The sequence below is a fragment of the Crotalus tigris genome, unplaced genomic scaffold (genome assembly GCF_016545835.1).
Source record: "Crotalus tigris isolate CLP2741 ecotype Arizona unplaced genomic scaffold, ASM1654583v1 scf7180000024309.744930, whole genome shotgun sequence".
Lineage (NCBI taxonomy): Eukaryota > Metazoa > Chordata > Lepidosauria > Squamata > Viperidae > Crotalus > Crotalus tigris.
Genome location: NW_024100481.1, coordinates 1 through 18,126, shown reverse-complemented (window position 1 = coordinate 18,126; position 18,126 = coordinate 1). Strand labels below are relative to the sequence as shown.

Genomic DNA, 18,126 nt, shown 5'->3' with positions numbered 1-18,126 from the left:
TCTCCTTTCCTTCCCTCCGCCCCTTCCTCTTTCTCTTCTTTCCTTCCTCTCGTCCCTCCCTTTTTTCTTCCTCTTTCCTCTCCCTCCCTCCCTTCCTCTTTCTATCTTTTCCTTCCTCTCTTCTCCTTCCTCCTTTTCCTCTTTCCTCTCTCCATCCCTCCCTTCCTCTTTCTCTCCTTTCCTTCCTCTCTTCTCCTCCCTCCCTCTTTTCCTCTCCCTCCCTCCCTTCCTCTTTCTCTCCTTTCCTTCCTCTCTTCTTTCCTCTGTCTCCCTCCCTCCCTCCCTCTCCTTTCCTTCCTCTCTTCTCTTCTCCTCCCTCCCTCCCTCTTCCTCTTTCCTTTCTCTCCCTCCCTCCCTCCCTTTCTATTTTTTCCTTCTCCTCCTCTCTCCCTCCCTCCCTTCCTTTCTCTCCTTTCCTTCCTCTCTTCTCCTCCCTCTTCTTCTTTCCTTTCTCCCTCCCTTTTTCTTCTTCTTTCCTCTCTCTCTCTCTCTTTCTCTCCATCCCTCCCTCCCTCCCTCCCTATCTTTTCCTTCCTCTCCTCCCTCCCTCCTCCCTTCATTCCTTCCTGGCGTGGCATTAGTTTCTTTAAGCCTGCGGTGGTCGTGCCAGGGTCCCTTCTACGCTGCCCCTGTTCTTATTCCCCAGACCCTCCAAACCAGCTTCCAGCCAGCCTGCGGTCAATACTGGCAACCTTAAACGCAGAGGACGCCTTCGGGGGCAGTGGGTCCATCCTCCAACTCACTGACAGAGGGTGCAGGAATCCCACCAGTGTATCCCACTGCTCCCTCTACGGGAGGCTGGTCCTTTTCCAAACATACCAGTGTTTGCAACGGAGGGTAGGAAGGCTACTCAACCACCCCGGCACCAGCCTTCTGTCCCGCAGAAAGCAGCAGAGGAATGCTAAGGAAGGGGAAGGGGCCTAAGTGGTCAGGTGAAGCAAGGTCTGTTAATGAGCAGTTTGAACCCAGGCCCTCCTGGAAACCGTGGTTCAGTGAGCTGGTTTGCGGGACCGCACGCTGAATGGATCTGCCTGAGCAGCAGGCACCCCCGGGTCCTCCCCATTCTCAGGGGACTTTTGCAGAAGTACGAAAGCGCAGAGCAGAAACCCAGCCTGGCTGCCAGACGGTGCTGGTGGCATCTGCTCAGCACCCCTCTGTCCGTCCTCCCCGAAGCCCTCCTGGAAGAGAGGCAGAGTTCAGCTCACGGCGGCTGCCACTTCCTCCGGCCGCCTCCTCTTCCTCCTCCTCCTCCTCCGGCGCTTCCTCTGGGTCAATGACGTCTTGGGCGTCGCCGCCTTGCGCGGCTTTCTTGGGCTCTCTTTTCCGGTTTGCCTTACACCCTACATTGTTTGCTGGCGCTTTCTCATCTGCCAGGAGACAAAGAAAAACAAGTATTTTGCCCACGATGTGTGTGTGTGTGTGTGTGTGTGTGTGTGGTTGTTTTCTCTATAAAAACACCAGAGGAGTGTTGTGGGAGCAACAACAGCACCACTGGACTGGAAGAGGAAACGGTGTGAGCCTTAGCAGCTTGTTTTGAAACCCTGGAAATAACGTCGATATCAATTTGGCCCCGGCCACCCTGCATTGCTTTCCCTGGCCAGACTTCCATCCACGCCAACAAACTCTGGGCCAACAAAGCCACACTCACGCAGAACCCTTTTCCTGCCGGCAGAAGTATGCAACGCGGTGCGGTTCGCTTTTGTGTTTTCATGAAAAAGAAAACGTACTTAGCTTTTTTTCACCCTTGTCGGCACCAAATTTGCTTTGCTTCTTCGTTTTGATTTGGTGTCCTCTCCGTCCCACTTCTGTTTTCTTCCACGAGCCGTTCCGCTCTGCAGGCAGAAATGCCTCCGATGCCTCCCTGAGAAAACCACACAAGCACATGGTGGAGTCCCCCTCAGTAAGGTGGGTGAAAAACGTCTATTCTTGCAAAAACCAAAACAAGCCACACCTGGATGTTACTGGCTGCTGTGGGGATAGAAAGCGAGCATCTTTTTTATTGGGTATAATGCCAGAAAAGACTAGCAAACAAAGCTTATATACATATAAGGAACGGTTGCTGGAATTGGGGATGTCCAGTTTAACGAAGAGAAGGACAAGAGGGGACAGGATAACAGTATTCCAATATCTCAGGGGCTGCCATAAAGAAGAGGGAATTAAGCTATTCTCCAAAGCGCCTAAAGGCAGGACAAGAAGCAACAGATGGAAACCAATCAAAGAAAGAAGCAACCTAGAACTAAGGAGAAACTTCCTGACAGTGAGAACAATTAACCAGTGGAACCACCTGCCTCCAGAAGCGGTGAATGCTCCAACACTGGAAGTTTTTAAGAAGAAACTGTACAAACATTTGTCCGAAATGGTGTAGGGTTTCCTGCCTGAGCAGGGGGTTGGACTCGATGACCTCCAAGGTCCCATCCAACTTTATTATTATTATATTTGATTTTGCATGTGACAACAGTGGCAAGAATTATATTTGCGCAATACTGGAAAAAGGAAGGCATACCATCAGATGAAGAAATAATTAAAAAAATACTGGAATGCGCAGAGATGGAATGACTGACTATGAGACTGAAAGAAAAGAAGAAGAAACGGAATATTATCAAACTTGGGACTTATTTTATCGATGGCTAGAGGAAAGAATAAAGGATTAGGAATTAAATATGTATTAGCGAATGTAAACTCAGACAGCACATTTGTTGAAAAATTATTACTGAATGTATGGGGGGAAAAACCCAATAAAAACTCTTACAAAAAAAAAAAGAAAGTGAGCATCTTAGGATCTATGGCACTTACAAGGTGACTGACAAGCACATTCTGGAGCGCATAACGGTCAGACGTGTCACCGGAAGGCAGAATCACGAAACTGCGTCTCACTTACTTTGCCCCAGGTCGTGAGGGGGAATTTACTGGAGAAAACAGTTATGCTTGGAAGAGAGAGAGCAATAAAAGGAAAACGGGCCTTCGAAGAACGTGATGGCTGGACACCCTCAAAGCTGACATCAGCCAGAGCGTAAAAAAACTCAAAGAAGCAGCGCAGGATGGGACAACGTGGAAAGGCCTCGCCCTGAGAATCGCCAGGATTCGGACACGTCACTAGGAGAGGCAAAATGATGTAGAGGCTGAACGGTGCATTACGATTTTACCCATCCTATGGAGACTCCCTGGATGACTTTTGTCAATCCCTATGCCTTAGCCTGCCTTGTGGCATTATTACTGAGAGTGACTGGAGAAAAGAGGGCTATGCAGGTCAACCTCGGCATCCGAAAGAAGAAAAAATGGATATAATAACTAAGCAAACACATAAAGGGGCCAGTCCTCAATTTTTCCTGTGAAAGAGCAGCCAATCCATTTCTCAATAAAAGCTACTCTGAACGTACGGTACGGGTTTCCCTTAAATTCCCCTCATTTGGAGCGAAGGGGTGAGCTCTTGGTTCTGTCATGTCCAAAGAACGGCTACCCACTTGAGGAAAAAAAGGAAATGCATGTTTCTGGAGCCAGGTTTGTTTCTTAAAAAAAAAAAAAAAAAAAAAAGTCTATGGAAGAGGGAAGGAGTCACTGAATGTGCCATATGAAATACTGTAAATAATTATATTATGGTTTAATTTGATGGCCTGGTTCACACAATAATCTAGGACAATAGCTGAGTTCCTGCATGCTAAAACATAATGTGATACATTCTTTATTATTCTTTTAATCTGGAAGTTTTAATGATACCTGCTGTGGATGTTTGACCAGCACAACACTTCCCTGGATCCGTGCCTGAAATACATCATCTCAAGGGCACTGCTGCCCAATGACTAAACAATCTAGATATCCGGTCCTAGGTTTAGCCACCCCACTAACTGCTCGCACATAATTTAATCTTATTCATAATTTTATTCCTCACTCGTGTCGTGTACTTTTAAAATGGTTCATTGCTCCAATGTTTTATATTTTGGTACACATTTTATATGCTCTTTTTTTGTGAGTTTTTGTGCATTCATGCTGTGTTCTATTACATCATACAAAATAAATAAACCAGCACAACAGTATTAACCATTGGAGGAGAGGGGAATTCAGCAAATACTAGTTTAAAAAAATATTTTAAGTTATCCAGCTGCATTTTAGCTTAGTCCAACATGTTGTGGGATCCCAGGCCATTTGTGGCCTAGGCTGCCCCAAAGAAGAGGGGGTCAACTTATTTTCCAAAGCACCAGAGGGCAAGACAAGAAACAACGGATGGAAACTAATCAAGGAGAGAAGTAATCTGGAACCAGGCAGAAATTTCCTGACAGTGAGAACAATTAACCAGTGGAACAACCTGCCTCCAGAGGCGGTGAATGCTCCAACACTGGAAGTTTTTAAGAAGAGACTGGGCAGCCATTTGTCTGAAATAGTATAGGGTTTCCTGCCTGTGCAGGGGGTTGGACTAGATGACCCCCCCTAAGGGCTCTTCCAGTTCTATTCTGAATTGAACTGAAATATTCCCCAGTCTTGGTTACCAGCGTTTTGAATCTTGTCTTATGAAAGGAAAGTTACCCGAGATTAATTATATGTGGAGCAAAAGTTAAGAACACCCTTCTGGCTATCATTTTCCCATTCAAAATTAAGAAACAGCAACTGCCCGTTATTGGAGTTGCTTTCCTGTTGTGTTGTCCAGGATGGGCTGGTTGTGAGGCTGCAAACCCTCAGTGGCTCAAGTTATCTATCTGTGTTGTGTGTACTTGGGCGCCACCCGGAGGCCACAAGGTGATGCGCTCACATCTGCAACTGCTGTGTTGCTTTTCTGTTACTAGTGATGGGCTAGACCCGCCCGCAGTGTTTCTCAACCTGGACAATTTTAAGGCATGTGGACTTCAACTCCCAGAATTCCACAGCCAGCAATGCTGGCTGTGGAATTCTGGGAGTTGAAGTCCACATGCCTTAAAATTGTCCAGGTTGAGAAACACTGCGCTAGAGCAGGGGTCTGCAACCTCGACAACTTTAAGACTTGTGGACTTCAGCTCCCAGAATTCCTCAGCCAGCAGACCCTTGGGCTAGAGATCGGGGGGGGGGGGCTGTTGGTGCTTCCTCAGAGCTGAAGCTTCTCCTCATCTGTAAGCATGAGTGAAAAAAAAAATCTGCTGAGATCTTCCTTCTAAATTTTGCCCTTTTCCGAACGGCATTCGCAAGCGGCTCAAACGGGGTGGGAAAACAAAACATGTTCTTTCATTCCTCCCGTGAAAACACTTGGTGGGAAGTCCCCCTGGCTTGAGCAAGACCCAGCGGCAGGTTGAGAGAGGCGGGTGCGAGAGCGAAACGCCTGGGGAGGCCTGTGGTTTATTAAGCTGGATGGACGAACTCTTGGTGGAAGAGCGATCTGCCCTGGTTTCGTTTCTGCTTCCCTCCATTTTTCTCCTCTCTCTGCCAAAGGGGATCGTTTTCTGCCCCTGGTCAAATTATCAGCTTCTAGTACAGGATAACAAGAGTTGGAAGGGACCTTGGAGGCCTTGTAGTCCAACCCTCTGCCCAGGCAGGAGGCCCTAGTAGTCCAATGACTGCCCAATTCATCTGAAATTCAGTACCTTTTGTTATGTACTGCAGTGTTCAGCGCAGAGGACGCCGCGTTTACTATTTCCTTACTCTTGCAGCTACATTCCAGGGGCTTCCCTCTTTTTTTTAGAAGAGACTGGACAGCCCTTTGGTGTAGGGTGTAGGGTTTCCTCCCTGAGCAGGGGGTTGGACTAGATGACCTCCAAGGTCCCTTCCAACTTTATTATTATTATTATTATTATTATTATTATTATTATTATTATTATTACTAACCAGCAATAGGACATGAAGAGCAGTTCTGCTGCTCTCCTGTGTGACGACACTATTTTAATTCTTTGCTATCGTCTGCAGCAGTTAAACACAGGATTGAGGGTATCCATAGCATTACAGCATTAACCTTGTGAACTCTCAGGCTTCCTCCTTCCGTTATATGTTCAAGATGGACAGTATTTAATATTTATTTGTTAAGTATATGTAGGGCTGCGGGTCTACACGTAGGTTGTATATAGTATGTTTTAGGTGTGTGTCACGTATGTGTTTTACTTTGAGAGTGGGCAACTAAATTTCATTTTTGATGTGTGCCGTTGTGCCCACAGTAAAAAAAAAAATGATGATAAAGGTTATCTACCTACCTACCTACCTACCTACCTACCTACCTACCTACCTATCTTATTCATCCATCTATCCATCCATGTATCCATATCTATCTGTCTGTCTGTTGTCTATCTGATTTCTACTTCTTCTATATCTATCTATCTATCTATCTATCTATCTATCTATCTATCTATCTATCTATCTATCTATCTGATCTCTACTTCTTCTATATCTATCTGTCTATCTATTCATCCATCTATCTATCTATCTATCTATCTATCTATCTATCTATCTATCTATCTATCTATCTATCTGATCTCTACTATATCTATCTATCTATCTATCTATCTATCTATCTATCTATCTATCTATCTATCTATCTATCTAGCTAGCTAGCTAGCTAGCTAGCTAGCTAGCTAGCTAGCTAGCTAGCTAGCTAGCTAGCTATTTCTAACCCAGAAGTCTCTTTCTTCCCACAGGCGGAATGCTTGAGGTGCTTCAAGAAAAAGGAACTGGATTTTTTTGTTTTGTTTTGTTTGGAGTCAAAATAATACATTCCAAAACCAGTTCTACAGCAGAGGGCAGCAAAGGAGTCGACCTTGGCTGATCTTGAAAAGCCACGAAGGGCTCTTTACTGTACTTGGATGTGAAAGCACCAGAAAGCCCCGGGCCTGTAGGATGGGCCAGTAGGGAAAGTCAAATCCCAGAAGGAAGGCAGTGGAACAATTTTGGCTTTGTTGCCAAGAAAACCACATGGGCATGAAGATACAGGAAGCTGAGCTTCCGTCCAGGGTAACTGCACTTCACTTACACAAGTTGCAGGTATTACTCACCTGCTCGAAGGCTGGCCTTCCGCAGACTCTGCTGAAACACGTCTCTTCTGAAATTTTTCTAGGAATGAAAGTGGAACAGCTTCATAAAGCTCCGGTGAGCCACGTTCCAAAGATTAAAAATATGTGCAGGGAGAAAGCGTTAGGCTGAGTTTGTTTGATTTTTTTTAATGCTTAATATTAAAATTTAGGGACTGTTTTGATTTAGCTGCTGTTATTGGGCACCGCACTAGTAAAAAGCGTATCCGTACAGTACGGGTAGTCCTCCACTTACAACCGCAATTGAGCCCAAAATTTCCGTTGTTAAATGAGGTTTGCCCCATTTTATGACGTTTCTTGCCGCAGTTGTACAGTAAATCACTACAGTTGTTAAGTTACAAAGTTGTTAAGTGAACCTGGCTTTCCCAGTGACTTTGCTGGGTAGAAGGCCACAGAAGAGGATTGTGTGACTCTGCAACCGTCATAAAATAGGAGGCGAGTGCCAAGTGGCCGAAATGTGATCAGCTGACCGTGTGTGGACTGCCATGGTAGTAAGGGTGAAAAACAGTCAGAAGTCACTTTTGCCAGTGCCGCTCTAATTTCGGTCACTAAATGTACTGTTGTTAAGTCGAGGACTACCTGCACTAGGAAATAAATAGCTGCCACGTGACTGAGAGGCAGCCACCGTGATTTAAAGAAGCCTGGACAGGACTTGGCAAGTTACAGTAGGCAAAATCAGCATCTTCTCGTCTTGACCAATGCAGTGGAACGTAAGAGATATTTAGTTTTCATCTTTACATTAACAGCAGTTGCTTTTTAATTCTTTTTGCACCTCTCTCTCTCCCTCCCTCCCTCCCTCCCTCCCTCTCTCTCTCTTCCTCCTTCCCCTCTCTCCCTCCCTCTCTCCCTCCCTCTTTCTCCTTTCTTCTCCCTCCCTCTCTGCCTCCTTCCCTCTCTCCCTCTGCATCCCTCTCTCCCTCTCTTTCCCTCCCTCTCTCCCTCTCTTTCCCTCCCTCTCTCCTTTCTTCTCCCTCTCTCCCTCCCTCCTTCCCTCTCTCCCTTCCTCTCTCTCCCTCCCTCTCTTTCCCTCTCTCCCTCCCTCTCTCTTCCTCCTTCCCCTCTCTCCCTCCCTCTCCCTTTCCCTCCCTCTCACTTTCTTCTCCTCTTTCCCTCCCTCTCTCTTTCTTCTCCTCTCTCCCTCCCTCTCTCCCTCCTTCCTTCTCTCTCCCTCTCTCTCCTTCCCTCTCCCTCCCTCTCTCCTTCCTTCTCCCTCTCTCTCCCTCCCTCCCTCTCTCCCTCCCTCCCTCCCTCTCTCTCTCTCCTCCCAGTTTCAACATACCCATGCATTCTTGGGGAGACTTTTGAAGTACACTTTGGACGATTTCCTCAAATTGTGCATCGGTGAGACACTCCTTTTCCTATGAAAAGATGAAAAGAGAACGGTGAAAGTAGCTGCATTTAGCACAGTGATTCTCAACCTTTCTAATGCCGTGACCCCATAATATAGTTCCCCATGTTGTGGTGACCCCCAAGTGGGTGTGGCCACCAATAAGAGGGAGTAGGACAGCAAGGGAAAAGGGGAAAAATGGCGGACAGCATGGTTTGGTGACCCCTGTGAAATGGTTCCCGACCCACAGGTTGAGAACCACTGATTTAGCATATGATAAATATAAAAACCAGCTAGCACCAGAATGGAGGTTATTTTTTAATTTTTTAGCTGAGAACCTTCTCTGGATCTAAAACACAGCTCAGGCACTTATTTTGTGTGTTCTAATTTCTGGATTTGCCTTGAAGTTTTTCAACACAATCAGAAGTGCTAATCTTTGGCCTTGACATTTTAAACAAGCCTCCCCAACTCATGCCTTCCAGATGCCTTGGATTTCAGCTTGCACGATCCTAGACTTATATTAAATATATTTGCTAGTCCTTTAAAATGCCAGACTCGTCTTTGGTTTTGATCTAGAAAGTATTGAATATTTTACAGATGAATTTCCATCCCATTCCTTCCACACAAAAAAGAGGAAAAAAATCTAAATATATTGTGTAGTTTGAAGTGATTTAACTTCAGTAAAGAGAAAGCTTCTATTGAGTGTACCCTCTGCAATTCCCAATGTTCATCTATAAGAAAATAAAACATCTAGGAAACGTTGGTGTGATGCTCCAAAGACACACAGATGAAAGTAACTAATTTACAATCACAGTACAGGTTGCCCCCCAAAAAGAGAAAATCTTTTAACAGAGGTCAGGCATTTATGTGGCGTTCTGTTCTGTGGTTTTATACATTTTGTAATTCTATATTGTTTTGCCTTTGTAAATTGTCCTGTAATTTTCCAGCTAAGAACTTATATGTAAAGCAAATATAGAGAAAAAAGAAAATTGAAATATTAATTGTCCATCCTAATTTTTCAAGGAGAAGCTGGTGATATGAAACTCCAGTATTCCAATTTTTCCTGTTCTGAAACTCTGGCTTGGGAATCTCACTCAAGGAAACGAAATCCATTGTCCCACCTACATTCTCAATCATTTCCAAATTCTTCTTGCACTGAGATTTCTTTTCTACATTAGCCGTCCTCTCTGTCTGTCTTTTACTTTGCACTGGTAACATATTTATTATGGATTTGGCTGTAACTCCATCTTCTGCCTTGCCGTGAAGCTCCAATTCACCTTTTCCAAAGGGTGTGCTGTAGGACTTCACTACGGGAGGAGCAAAGACTCTTTTGGGCAGTTTGTTGGATTCTGGAAGGAGAAAAACCACATCTTCATTAATAATGTATAAATTATACTCTGTGTAAGTTAGGATTGCTGCTTTGTTTTTGTCTTAGTAAGACAAAAAGAAAAAAAGCAGCAATCCTAACTTACACAAAGCGCAATCCACCAGGGATTACTTTATACAAGCTAAAATATTGTTATTGTTATTTTGGTCTATAACCTGACACCTCCTTTTATTTCATTCAGAGATCGTAGTAAGAGACAAATTTCCATTTTCAGTAGAAACTCTGGGAACGACTCTTGCTCTCTGTTTTTGAAAAAGAAGACAAATTCATGACGTTTTATTCTTTGCTCAGGGCTCTGACTTTTACCTAGAAATTGGAAAGATACCAGCTCTTTTCCCTAACTTCAAGAATACACACTGGATAGGGTGAGGGGTCATACATACAGGTAATCCCTAACTGACAACCGTTCATTTAGTGCAGTGGTTCTCCACCTGTGGGTCGGGACCCCATTTGGGGTCGAACGACCATTTCACGGGGGTCGCCAAACAACGCAGCCCGCCATTTTTTCCCCCTTTTCCTTAGCTGTGCTACTCCCTTTTATTTTATTGACTTTTGGAAGCCAATAGAATAGACTCTCTTGAATAGAGTCTAATTCTATTGGCTTTCAAAAGCCAATAGGAATTGTCCAGGCTGTCTCTGCCCTGCTGAGCCTGCCAAAAGTCCCATTCTGCAAACGGTGCTGCACCAGTTGAGTAGTCCTCGACTTACGACCGGTTGGGGGTCGCGGCATTAAAAAGGTTGAGAACTACTGATTTAGTGACTGTTCACAGTCACAACAGCACTGAAAAAAGTGACTTATGACCCCCATGGTCACGGGATCAAAATTTGGACGCTTGGCAACTGACTCGTATTTACAACCGTTGCTGTGTCCCGGGGTCGTGTGAACCCCCCTTTGCCAGATTCACTTAACAACTGTATTACTAATTTAACTGCAGTCATTCACTTAACCACTGTGGCAAGAAAGGTCGTAAAATGGGGCAAAACTCAGGTAACAAATGTCTCGCTGAGCTGTGGAAATTCGGGGCTGAATTGGGATTGTACGTTGAGGACTAGCGGTGTCAGCAGGCCTCTTCGGGCTCCCTTTTTTTTTTCTGAGAGAGTTAATTGAGGCTGGAATTCGGCTCTTGAACTGAGCCTGCTGAAAGGTGCACCAGCATGAATTTGCTGGCTCCTATTTGGCGGCATTCAGTGTTGAGCTTTCTTCCTGATGGTGGATCAGGTTAAAGAAAGAGGTTGGTGGGTCTTCCAGCAAACAGCAAGCAAGGGGGGGAAGGAGCCCGCCCAGGGCTCTCCCTCACCTGCTAGCTATTAGGAAGAAGATAGTGCTAGGGCTGCACTGTGTGTAAAAACAACCCAGCCAGCTGTCAAGGGCAGGGGCTGTTGCAGAAGGCAGTAAGCAGCAATGAATAATTTCCACCCTGATAAGTTCTGCAAGGCCATGATGATACCGGGGCAGGTGACCAAGAAGTCCAGTTTTGACCTCACAGAAAGTCGAAGAAGAGCACTTGGAAGAAGCTGTTGACCAGTCTTAGAGAACAAGGGCGGAACAAATCTGCATCGTGGTGACTGACCTGGGCGTAATGAAAACAAGCATCACCATGGCAGCTAATGCTGCCAAAGCAGGAATGGAATAAGCAAAACCCTCCAGACTTGAATCGACTTACGGCTACAGTGGAGCCCAAAATTTCGCTTTCCTAATCGAGACAGTTGCTAAGTGAGTTTTGCCCCATTTTACAACCTTGTCATGGTTGTAAGGTGAATCACCTCAGCTGTAAAGTTAGTAATACAGTTGTTAAGTGAATCTGGCTTCCCCATTTGACTTGGCTTGTCGGAAAGTCGCAGAAGGGGATCACATGACTCCAGGACACTGCAGCCGTCATAACACGAGTCAGTTGCCAAACGTCTGAATTTTGATCACTTGACCACCAGGATGCTGCAAGGGTTGTAAGTGTGAAAAACAGTCACAGGTCACTTTTTTCAGTGCCATTGTAACCAAATGAACAGTTGTAAGTCAAGGACAACCTGTAGTAGCACTACTATGGAGAGGAAAGCCGCACAAGGCTTGTCCCAGGAGCATCCAGGCAACGTATAATGCATGAGCACCAGTCCCTAAAACTAATAAAAGTGGTAAAAATAGTAAAAAAAAATTGCAAACACGCAAAAACCTGTGTTGGAAGAAGTAATGCAAAACATTGCAGCACCCCTGGAGACGTAGCTACTTTAATACATCAAGAACGGAGTACAGACTGATCATTACTTACCGTTCTTCTTGCTCTGGCTTGTCATTGTTCATCAACCTGTCCAAATGGTTTTGCTTTACGTCTGTTTTATTGAAAACAAGAGGAGGAACGGGGAGAAAAAGCAAAGTGCGTGTTATTTAGGCCACCTTTAAAAGAGGAACCTGCTATCCCACTAGCATAAATTCCCCAAGATTCCCCCCTTTCTTTCACTCTATTAATACTACACTACTGTATATATCTAAATCTAATTATGTAATAAGACCACAGTAAAATCTGTTAATAAACCATCTCTTCACCACATGGCGGTACATCTCCAAGTTGCATCTGCATCGTTAGAGAACTGGGACAGACTGACAAACGTATTGGAAAAATAAAGAGAAGGTTGTTCTAGCTAGGAGCTGAATCCAGCCATTCCTGTCAGCAGAATGGCTTTCTCCTTCTCCCGCCCTTTTCCCATCACTGCCCTGCCAACTTTCCTTGGAGATAAGGGGCCATAAACCCTAACAGATAAAAAAATGTAAATGTAAAAAAATGACAATAAAGGTTATCTTATCTTATCTTATCTTATCTTATCTTATCTTATCTTATCTTATCTTATACGCTTAGGCTGCCCTTCTGCGATGTCAGAATAAGGAAAAAATAATACTTTAACACCAGTATAGCTAAGGTCAGCTTAAGCCTGTCTCATTCACAAATTAAACAAGAGAGGAAGGAGATAGCAGCATCAAAAAGGTATTGAAAATTCCGTATCTGTTGGTGCCCTGGTTTGTTGCTCCATAAGGTAGCCAGATCATCCAGTCAGAAAACAACAGCAACCAAGCAAAAGCCATCAGACAGCGGCTGTGTTTATGAAAAGTAATGTTTAATTTTCTATACTGATCTTTTAAAGGACTATTTTTAGAACATTTCCCTGAAAGAAAATGCCTCCATAGGTTAGGATTTGTTATACAGTCAGATTGGCCTAGTTAGCTATCCTAGATCCTTGGAGTTAAGAGCCCAGAAGGACCCCTAGATTGCAGATCAGCTCTTCCTGGGGAACATAGCCCCATCTCAAGTGGGCATAATCCTAGACTTGGGTGTCTCCTGGATAGCAACTGCTCCTCTTGTTAGGCTTAAGTTTCAACTTTCTTTCCCCTTCCTTAACTCACGTAGGGAGCCAGGAACAGAGCCTTCTCTGCCTTCTTAGCCCCAGAGGTGAGATGCCCCCTCCCCTCCTTTGGCCTTCTAGAGACCTGGCTCTGCCAAGTGGCCTGGGGGTCTACGAGTGACCTGCAACCTGAGGGGGGTGGGGAGATGGACGCACTTTCTCCACCTCTTTTAACATCTTCATTTTAATCTTGTTCTTCTTTCTGTTTTTACCTTTGCTCTTCTAACTAAGGTTTTTATAGTACTGTATTATTTTTACAAATAGTCCTCAAAATTTCTGTTGTTAAACGAGACATTTGTTAAGTGAGTTTTGCCCCGTTTTACGACCTTTCTTGCCCCTGTTTTTGCCTCAATCACTGCAGTTGGTAAGTCAGTAACCCGGTTGTTAAGTGAATCTGGCTTCCCCATTGACTTTGCTGGTCAGAAGGTCGCAAAATGGGATCACGTGCCCCCCCCCCAGGTACACTGCAACCATCATAAATGTGAAACAGTTACCAAGCATCTGAATTTTGATCACAGGAACATGAGAACGCTGCAAAGGTCGTAACTGTGAAAAATGGTCATAAGTCACTTTTTTCAGTGCCGTTGTAACTCTGAATGGTCAATAAATGAACTGTTCTAAGAAGGACTACCTGCATTGTAAACTGCCCAGAGTCACTAAGGTGAGACGGGCAGTGTATAAATCTGATAAATAAATAAAAATCTGCATACTGATGACTCCTTCTCTGAAATCATAGCATGACCTCGATGGATGGTTTCATGCAGATTTTAAACGAAACAGGGCGGGAAGGATTGAGACCCACAGCGCATCACACTGACCTAGTGGTGCCCCCAAATCCCAGCCCTTGAGGGGGTCTACAAAAATGCCACGGCTGATGTTCCTGAAGGTCTCACAATAAATATTGTGATTTTTTTGCCTCTTGGACAATGATTAGAATAGATCCTTTGCAGAAATCTAGGGGTAGGAGACTATGATGGTACTTTCTGAGCTATGTGTGAAAAATGGGCACACATCTAAGTTAACATTCGAACCTGCACCATCTCTCCTAGCGACTGTTAATTTGTCTACAATTCTTTGGGCTCCAAGTAACAACATCCTAGCTTCCTTACTGCAATATGTTGTTGCATGTTGGTTTATGAGCAACAGTTCTTGACTAGCTTCCTGTTTGTTTCTGGACTCAAATTAAAGAACAGAAACCTTTTTTTTTTTTAATTAAAGTCATGACAGACTTAAGCTTCTATATCCAAGGCTTGCAAATGGACTTGCCTTGCAACTAAGACCCATTCTGGATTGCCTTTTCCAGCTGCTCCTTGAAAGTCAAGAGGACAGCTGTCAAAGATGGCCCCCTTTGTGCTGGGTACCTCTTCTAGAACACCAAACCACTCTTCCCAGCAATGAAGCCCACCAGATGCTTCCAGAATGTTCACAATCATTCCTCTCTCCTTTTGGGATTCTCCTGAAAGTGAGGTTTGCTCCCAACCTGGAAGTGGTATTTAAGACTGATAGGGTAGATCTGTCCTCTAAGGGTCCCTCTTTAAAGCCATTCCATAGTGCTTCTCTTGAGGGCATGAGTCCCATAGGCTGAAGTGTTAAGGCAAGTCCTGTCCCATCAGCCCAAGGCCCATTCTAGGCTAGATGCCTCCAAGTAGGATTTCAAGTGGAAGGCATCTGCTCTCAGCTTGGAAGCAGTCTTACATTTCAAGGCTGATAGGACCAATCTCCATGAATCCCCCAATAGCTATTCCAAATAGTGATCATCACATCTTGTAGGAATGAGCTCCACAGACTGTGTGAAGTTGAAGTCTGCTTGGGCAGATGTTGGAATAAAACAGGGGTCTTCAAACTTGGCCCTTTTAGGTCTTGTGGACTTCAACTCCTAAAAGGGCCAAGTTTGAAGACCCCAGGAATAGAAGACCCTTCAAACTCTGTTATTCTGTAAATGAGCACCTTTCCTTCAAGCAGATGCCTCCAAGGAATTCCCAAACCACAAATGGAGGTATCCCCTGAAAGTGGGACTTGAAGGCATCTGTTCCTAGCATGGAGCTAGACCTGAGTCTTCAAAGATGATAAGAATAGAACTGTCCCCCATGAATGCCTCTTTAAAGCCATTCCAGATAACGGCCACCATCCTGTCTTAACAGGAATGAACTACACAAACTGTGAGAGGCTAAAATGAACTCTTTTCCATCCACCTGAGGACCATCTTAGGCCAGATGCCTCCAAGCAGTTCCCAAGGGGGAGATGTTCTTCTACAAATGAGGCTTGGAGGCATCTGCTTCCAACCTGGAGACCCCAAAAATGGGGCTGAGTCTTCAGGGATGATAAGAGACCTGTCCTCCATGAATCGCCTTTTAAAGCCACTCCAGATAGCGGCCACCATTCGTGTGGGTAGCAAATGGTGGAATTACACAAACATCAAGCTCTCCATGCAGGAATGTTCACCTTGGTGGCTTCCTTAGTACCTTAAGGTACCTGGTGTCCTAGGTTTAAATGAAAAATATTCCATTTGAAGGTGTTTTTTTTTAAGGCAAACATTTTGCCCTGCTCATTCTAATCTCTACCAATAGGTTTCCCCTCATACGATCTCTGAGGGATCTTCTCACAAAAAGGGGGATCAAGGGAGTTTATCCTGGGGCTACTAAAGGATCAAATGGATTTTTTTTGACGATGATACCAGAAGCCATTTTCTTGGTTTGGAACAAAAGGTGGAGACTTCCTAGTTTTCTGTTGGTTCAAATTCTGACTAAATTTTGGTGAGAAGAGCTCATGTAGAAGCGAAATAAATAAAAATACAGGCAGGGAGGGACTCCTCTTAAAGCAGCCACCAGGAAAAGCCACATTTGCTGCTGAACCCAAGAAATCTTGACATGGAGGCTCATTCTGAGGTAAAAAAAAGTGCCTGTAGGGCCTCAGGATTCCCATCCTTTTCTCTGCCGCTTTTTACTGGCATCTTGTCGGCAAAGGAAAGACTGTGAAATTAAGAATTAAAGCGCTCTCCTGTGCGACAGAAGGAATTTTAATGTGGATTTTCAATGCTGCGGTATCCATGACAAAGCAAACCTGGCACCTCAATGCTTTTTCTCGCCTCAGCATTTTTTTCGTGAGGTAAAAAAAAAGCGCGGGCTCGACAGAACCGGGGCTTTTGTGTCGTATTTGTACCACAACGGCAAACTTCGCTCGTTTGTTTTAAAGCTCAACATTACCTCAGTTTTCTTTTTAAAAAAAAAGTTAATTTTTTCCTTTGCGCCCGTAAACTGAGGTAAAACACCAACGAACGAGAAGCGCGCGCACCCGCTCGCTTCTGCCCTAACGCGCAGGCGCGGCCCCTGCACGCGGCTCCGCACATCCGGGTCTCCGCTGGCCTCGAAGGGGGCGTGTCTCTCTCTAGCACTGAGTCATAGAATCTCCGGGACCCGCTTGTTGCACCCGCAGGCTCGCGCGCCGCGCATGCGCACAAGAGCCGGGCTGAGCGGCAGGGACAATACTGCTCTTGCAGCCTTGCGCGGTGCAATTGCGAGTTTTGCGCCGTGGCTCAGGAGAAATCCCGCCCTTTTGCAACCGCTTTCCACTACGAAAAGGCGGTTGGCTGCCTGCCGTTTGCAATCACGCACCCGCTGAGCCAGTTGCACGGCTTGGTGGAGGGCGTGAGGTTGAGCCTCTGCGCCTAATTAGGGGTGCAAAAGATCCGAACACCACAGGGCAGTTAGGCGGCGTGGGGGGCATGTAGCCAGGATTGACACAATCCGTTGCAAGGGGGTGCGTTTGCATCCAGCAAGCCAGTCAATCTTTAAATCTGGCTTGCAGGAACACTTCAGCGCCCGGAAGCGTCTTCTATTGTGGTTGCGTCTTTGGAGGCGAGCAAGAGCGTGCAAGTCACGCGAAACATACCCGGGAAGCAGCGAGAGAGCGGATGGCTGTGGGCGTTTTCGACTTACAACTCCCTATCTTCCGCAAACCAGCCTGTACAAGAGCGGTGGGAGCTGTGGATAATGAGGGTTGCAGTCCAATATGTTGTGCCCGGCCCATGCAAAGAAAAGATGCCGAAAATATGAAATCTACGGGGGGGGGTGGATTTATTGCACGCACGCGCTTAAATTTGCTTTCCTAAGGCAGGAGGGCGGGCGTCGCCCTTCGCACATGTGCAGAGTGTATCCTGGACTCTCGGAAACTACAAGGACCAGGAGGCTTTGCGGCCCTTCTCCCTTCGGGAAGCGACGCCACGTGACCATCCACAACTGCCCATATTGGGAGCCCTGTGCTGCTGTTGTTTGTTTACATGCAAGACGGAATTTACTTCTGTTTACTCGGATTACGATCCAAATACCCGTCCCCGCGGCAACAAGCAAGTTTCTCTTTAGGAGACGTGGGGAATCCGCTGGGGAGGCTTAAATTAACGCCTGCAATGAGGACTAGAAACCTGAAGAGACTCAGGTGGTCCTGCTCCCACCTTTATACGCTACGCTGAGAATTATTCTTTAATTATTTCCATCGTTAATAAAAATAGTAAACGTTTTCTTACGAGGAATGTAAGCTTTGGACCGAAGTAACACTGTCACGGGCACGTGATAAGCCCCGCCCTCAACAAACAAGGACCCTCGCCCACACTTTCGAGAAAATTATCTCAGAACGTTGATTGGTTAAAGACACGGTATACCACTCCTCCTATTGGCCGAAATGGGACAAAGGAGGCGGGAGTAAGGGGGGAGGTGGCTCCTGGAACGGCTGCTAGAGAAGATTCCAATTGGCTGCCAATCCACGCGTGTGGCGACAGCCGCGACTCCCGATTGGCCGAAGCTCCGAGAAGGGGGCGCGCCTCCCCTCGGCCCCACCCCTCGCGTATATAAATCACCGTCGCAGGGGGAGCGTGCCATCGCGGGAAAGCGGTAGGCGCGAAGCGTTCTTTCTTCGGCGGGCGAAGGCCTGCGCGCGCATGCGTCGCGAGTGACGGGCGGGGGGGACGCCTCGGCGCGTGCGCGCCGGGATCTGAGGCGCGCGGGCAGGAGCACCGCGGCTGCGCCGCGCGGGGGCCGCCGGGGCGGCGCTCGAGCGCG

General features: G+C 46.0%; 1 protein-coding gene across 5 annotated transcripts in view; it reads right to left on the bottom strand.

Moving 5' to 3' along the window:
- LOC120299734 (zinc finger CW-type PWWP domain protein 1-like) overlaps nt 1-17,125 on the bottom strand; it is a 36,249-nt gene extending 19,124 nt beyond the window's left edge. For 3 of the 5 annotated variants that reach the window (XR_005554477.1, XM_039324854.1, XM_039324852.1), the window contains exons 1-7: nt 16,964-17,125; nt 11,950-12,010; nt 9,427-9,650; nt 8,254-8,332; nt 6,939-6,996; nt 1,728-1,861; nt 1,206-1,367 (exon numbers count right to left, since the gene is read on the bottom strand). Coding sequence is in view for 4 of the 5 variants with exons in the window: in XM_039324854.1 (XP_039180788.1) it covers nt 1,206-1,367; nt 1,728-1,861; nt 6,939-6,996; nt 8,254-8,332; nt 9,427-9,650; nt 11,950-11,974 (682 nt within the window). In the remaining variant the exon portion in view is untranslated. Of the gene's footprint in view, nt 1-1,205; nt 1,368-1,727; nt 1,862-6,938; nt 6,997-8,253; nt 8,333-9,426; nt 9,651-11,949; nt 12,013-16,278; nt 16,411-16,963 lie in introns of those variants that run through there. The other 2 variants (XM_039324853.1, XM_039324855.1) reach the window with 2 other exon arrangements.
- Nucleotides 17,126-18,126: the final 1,001 nt, after the last annotated feature.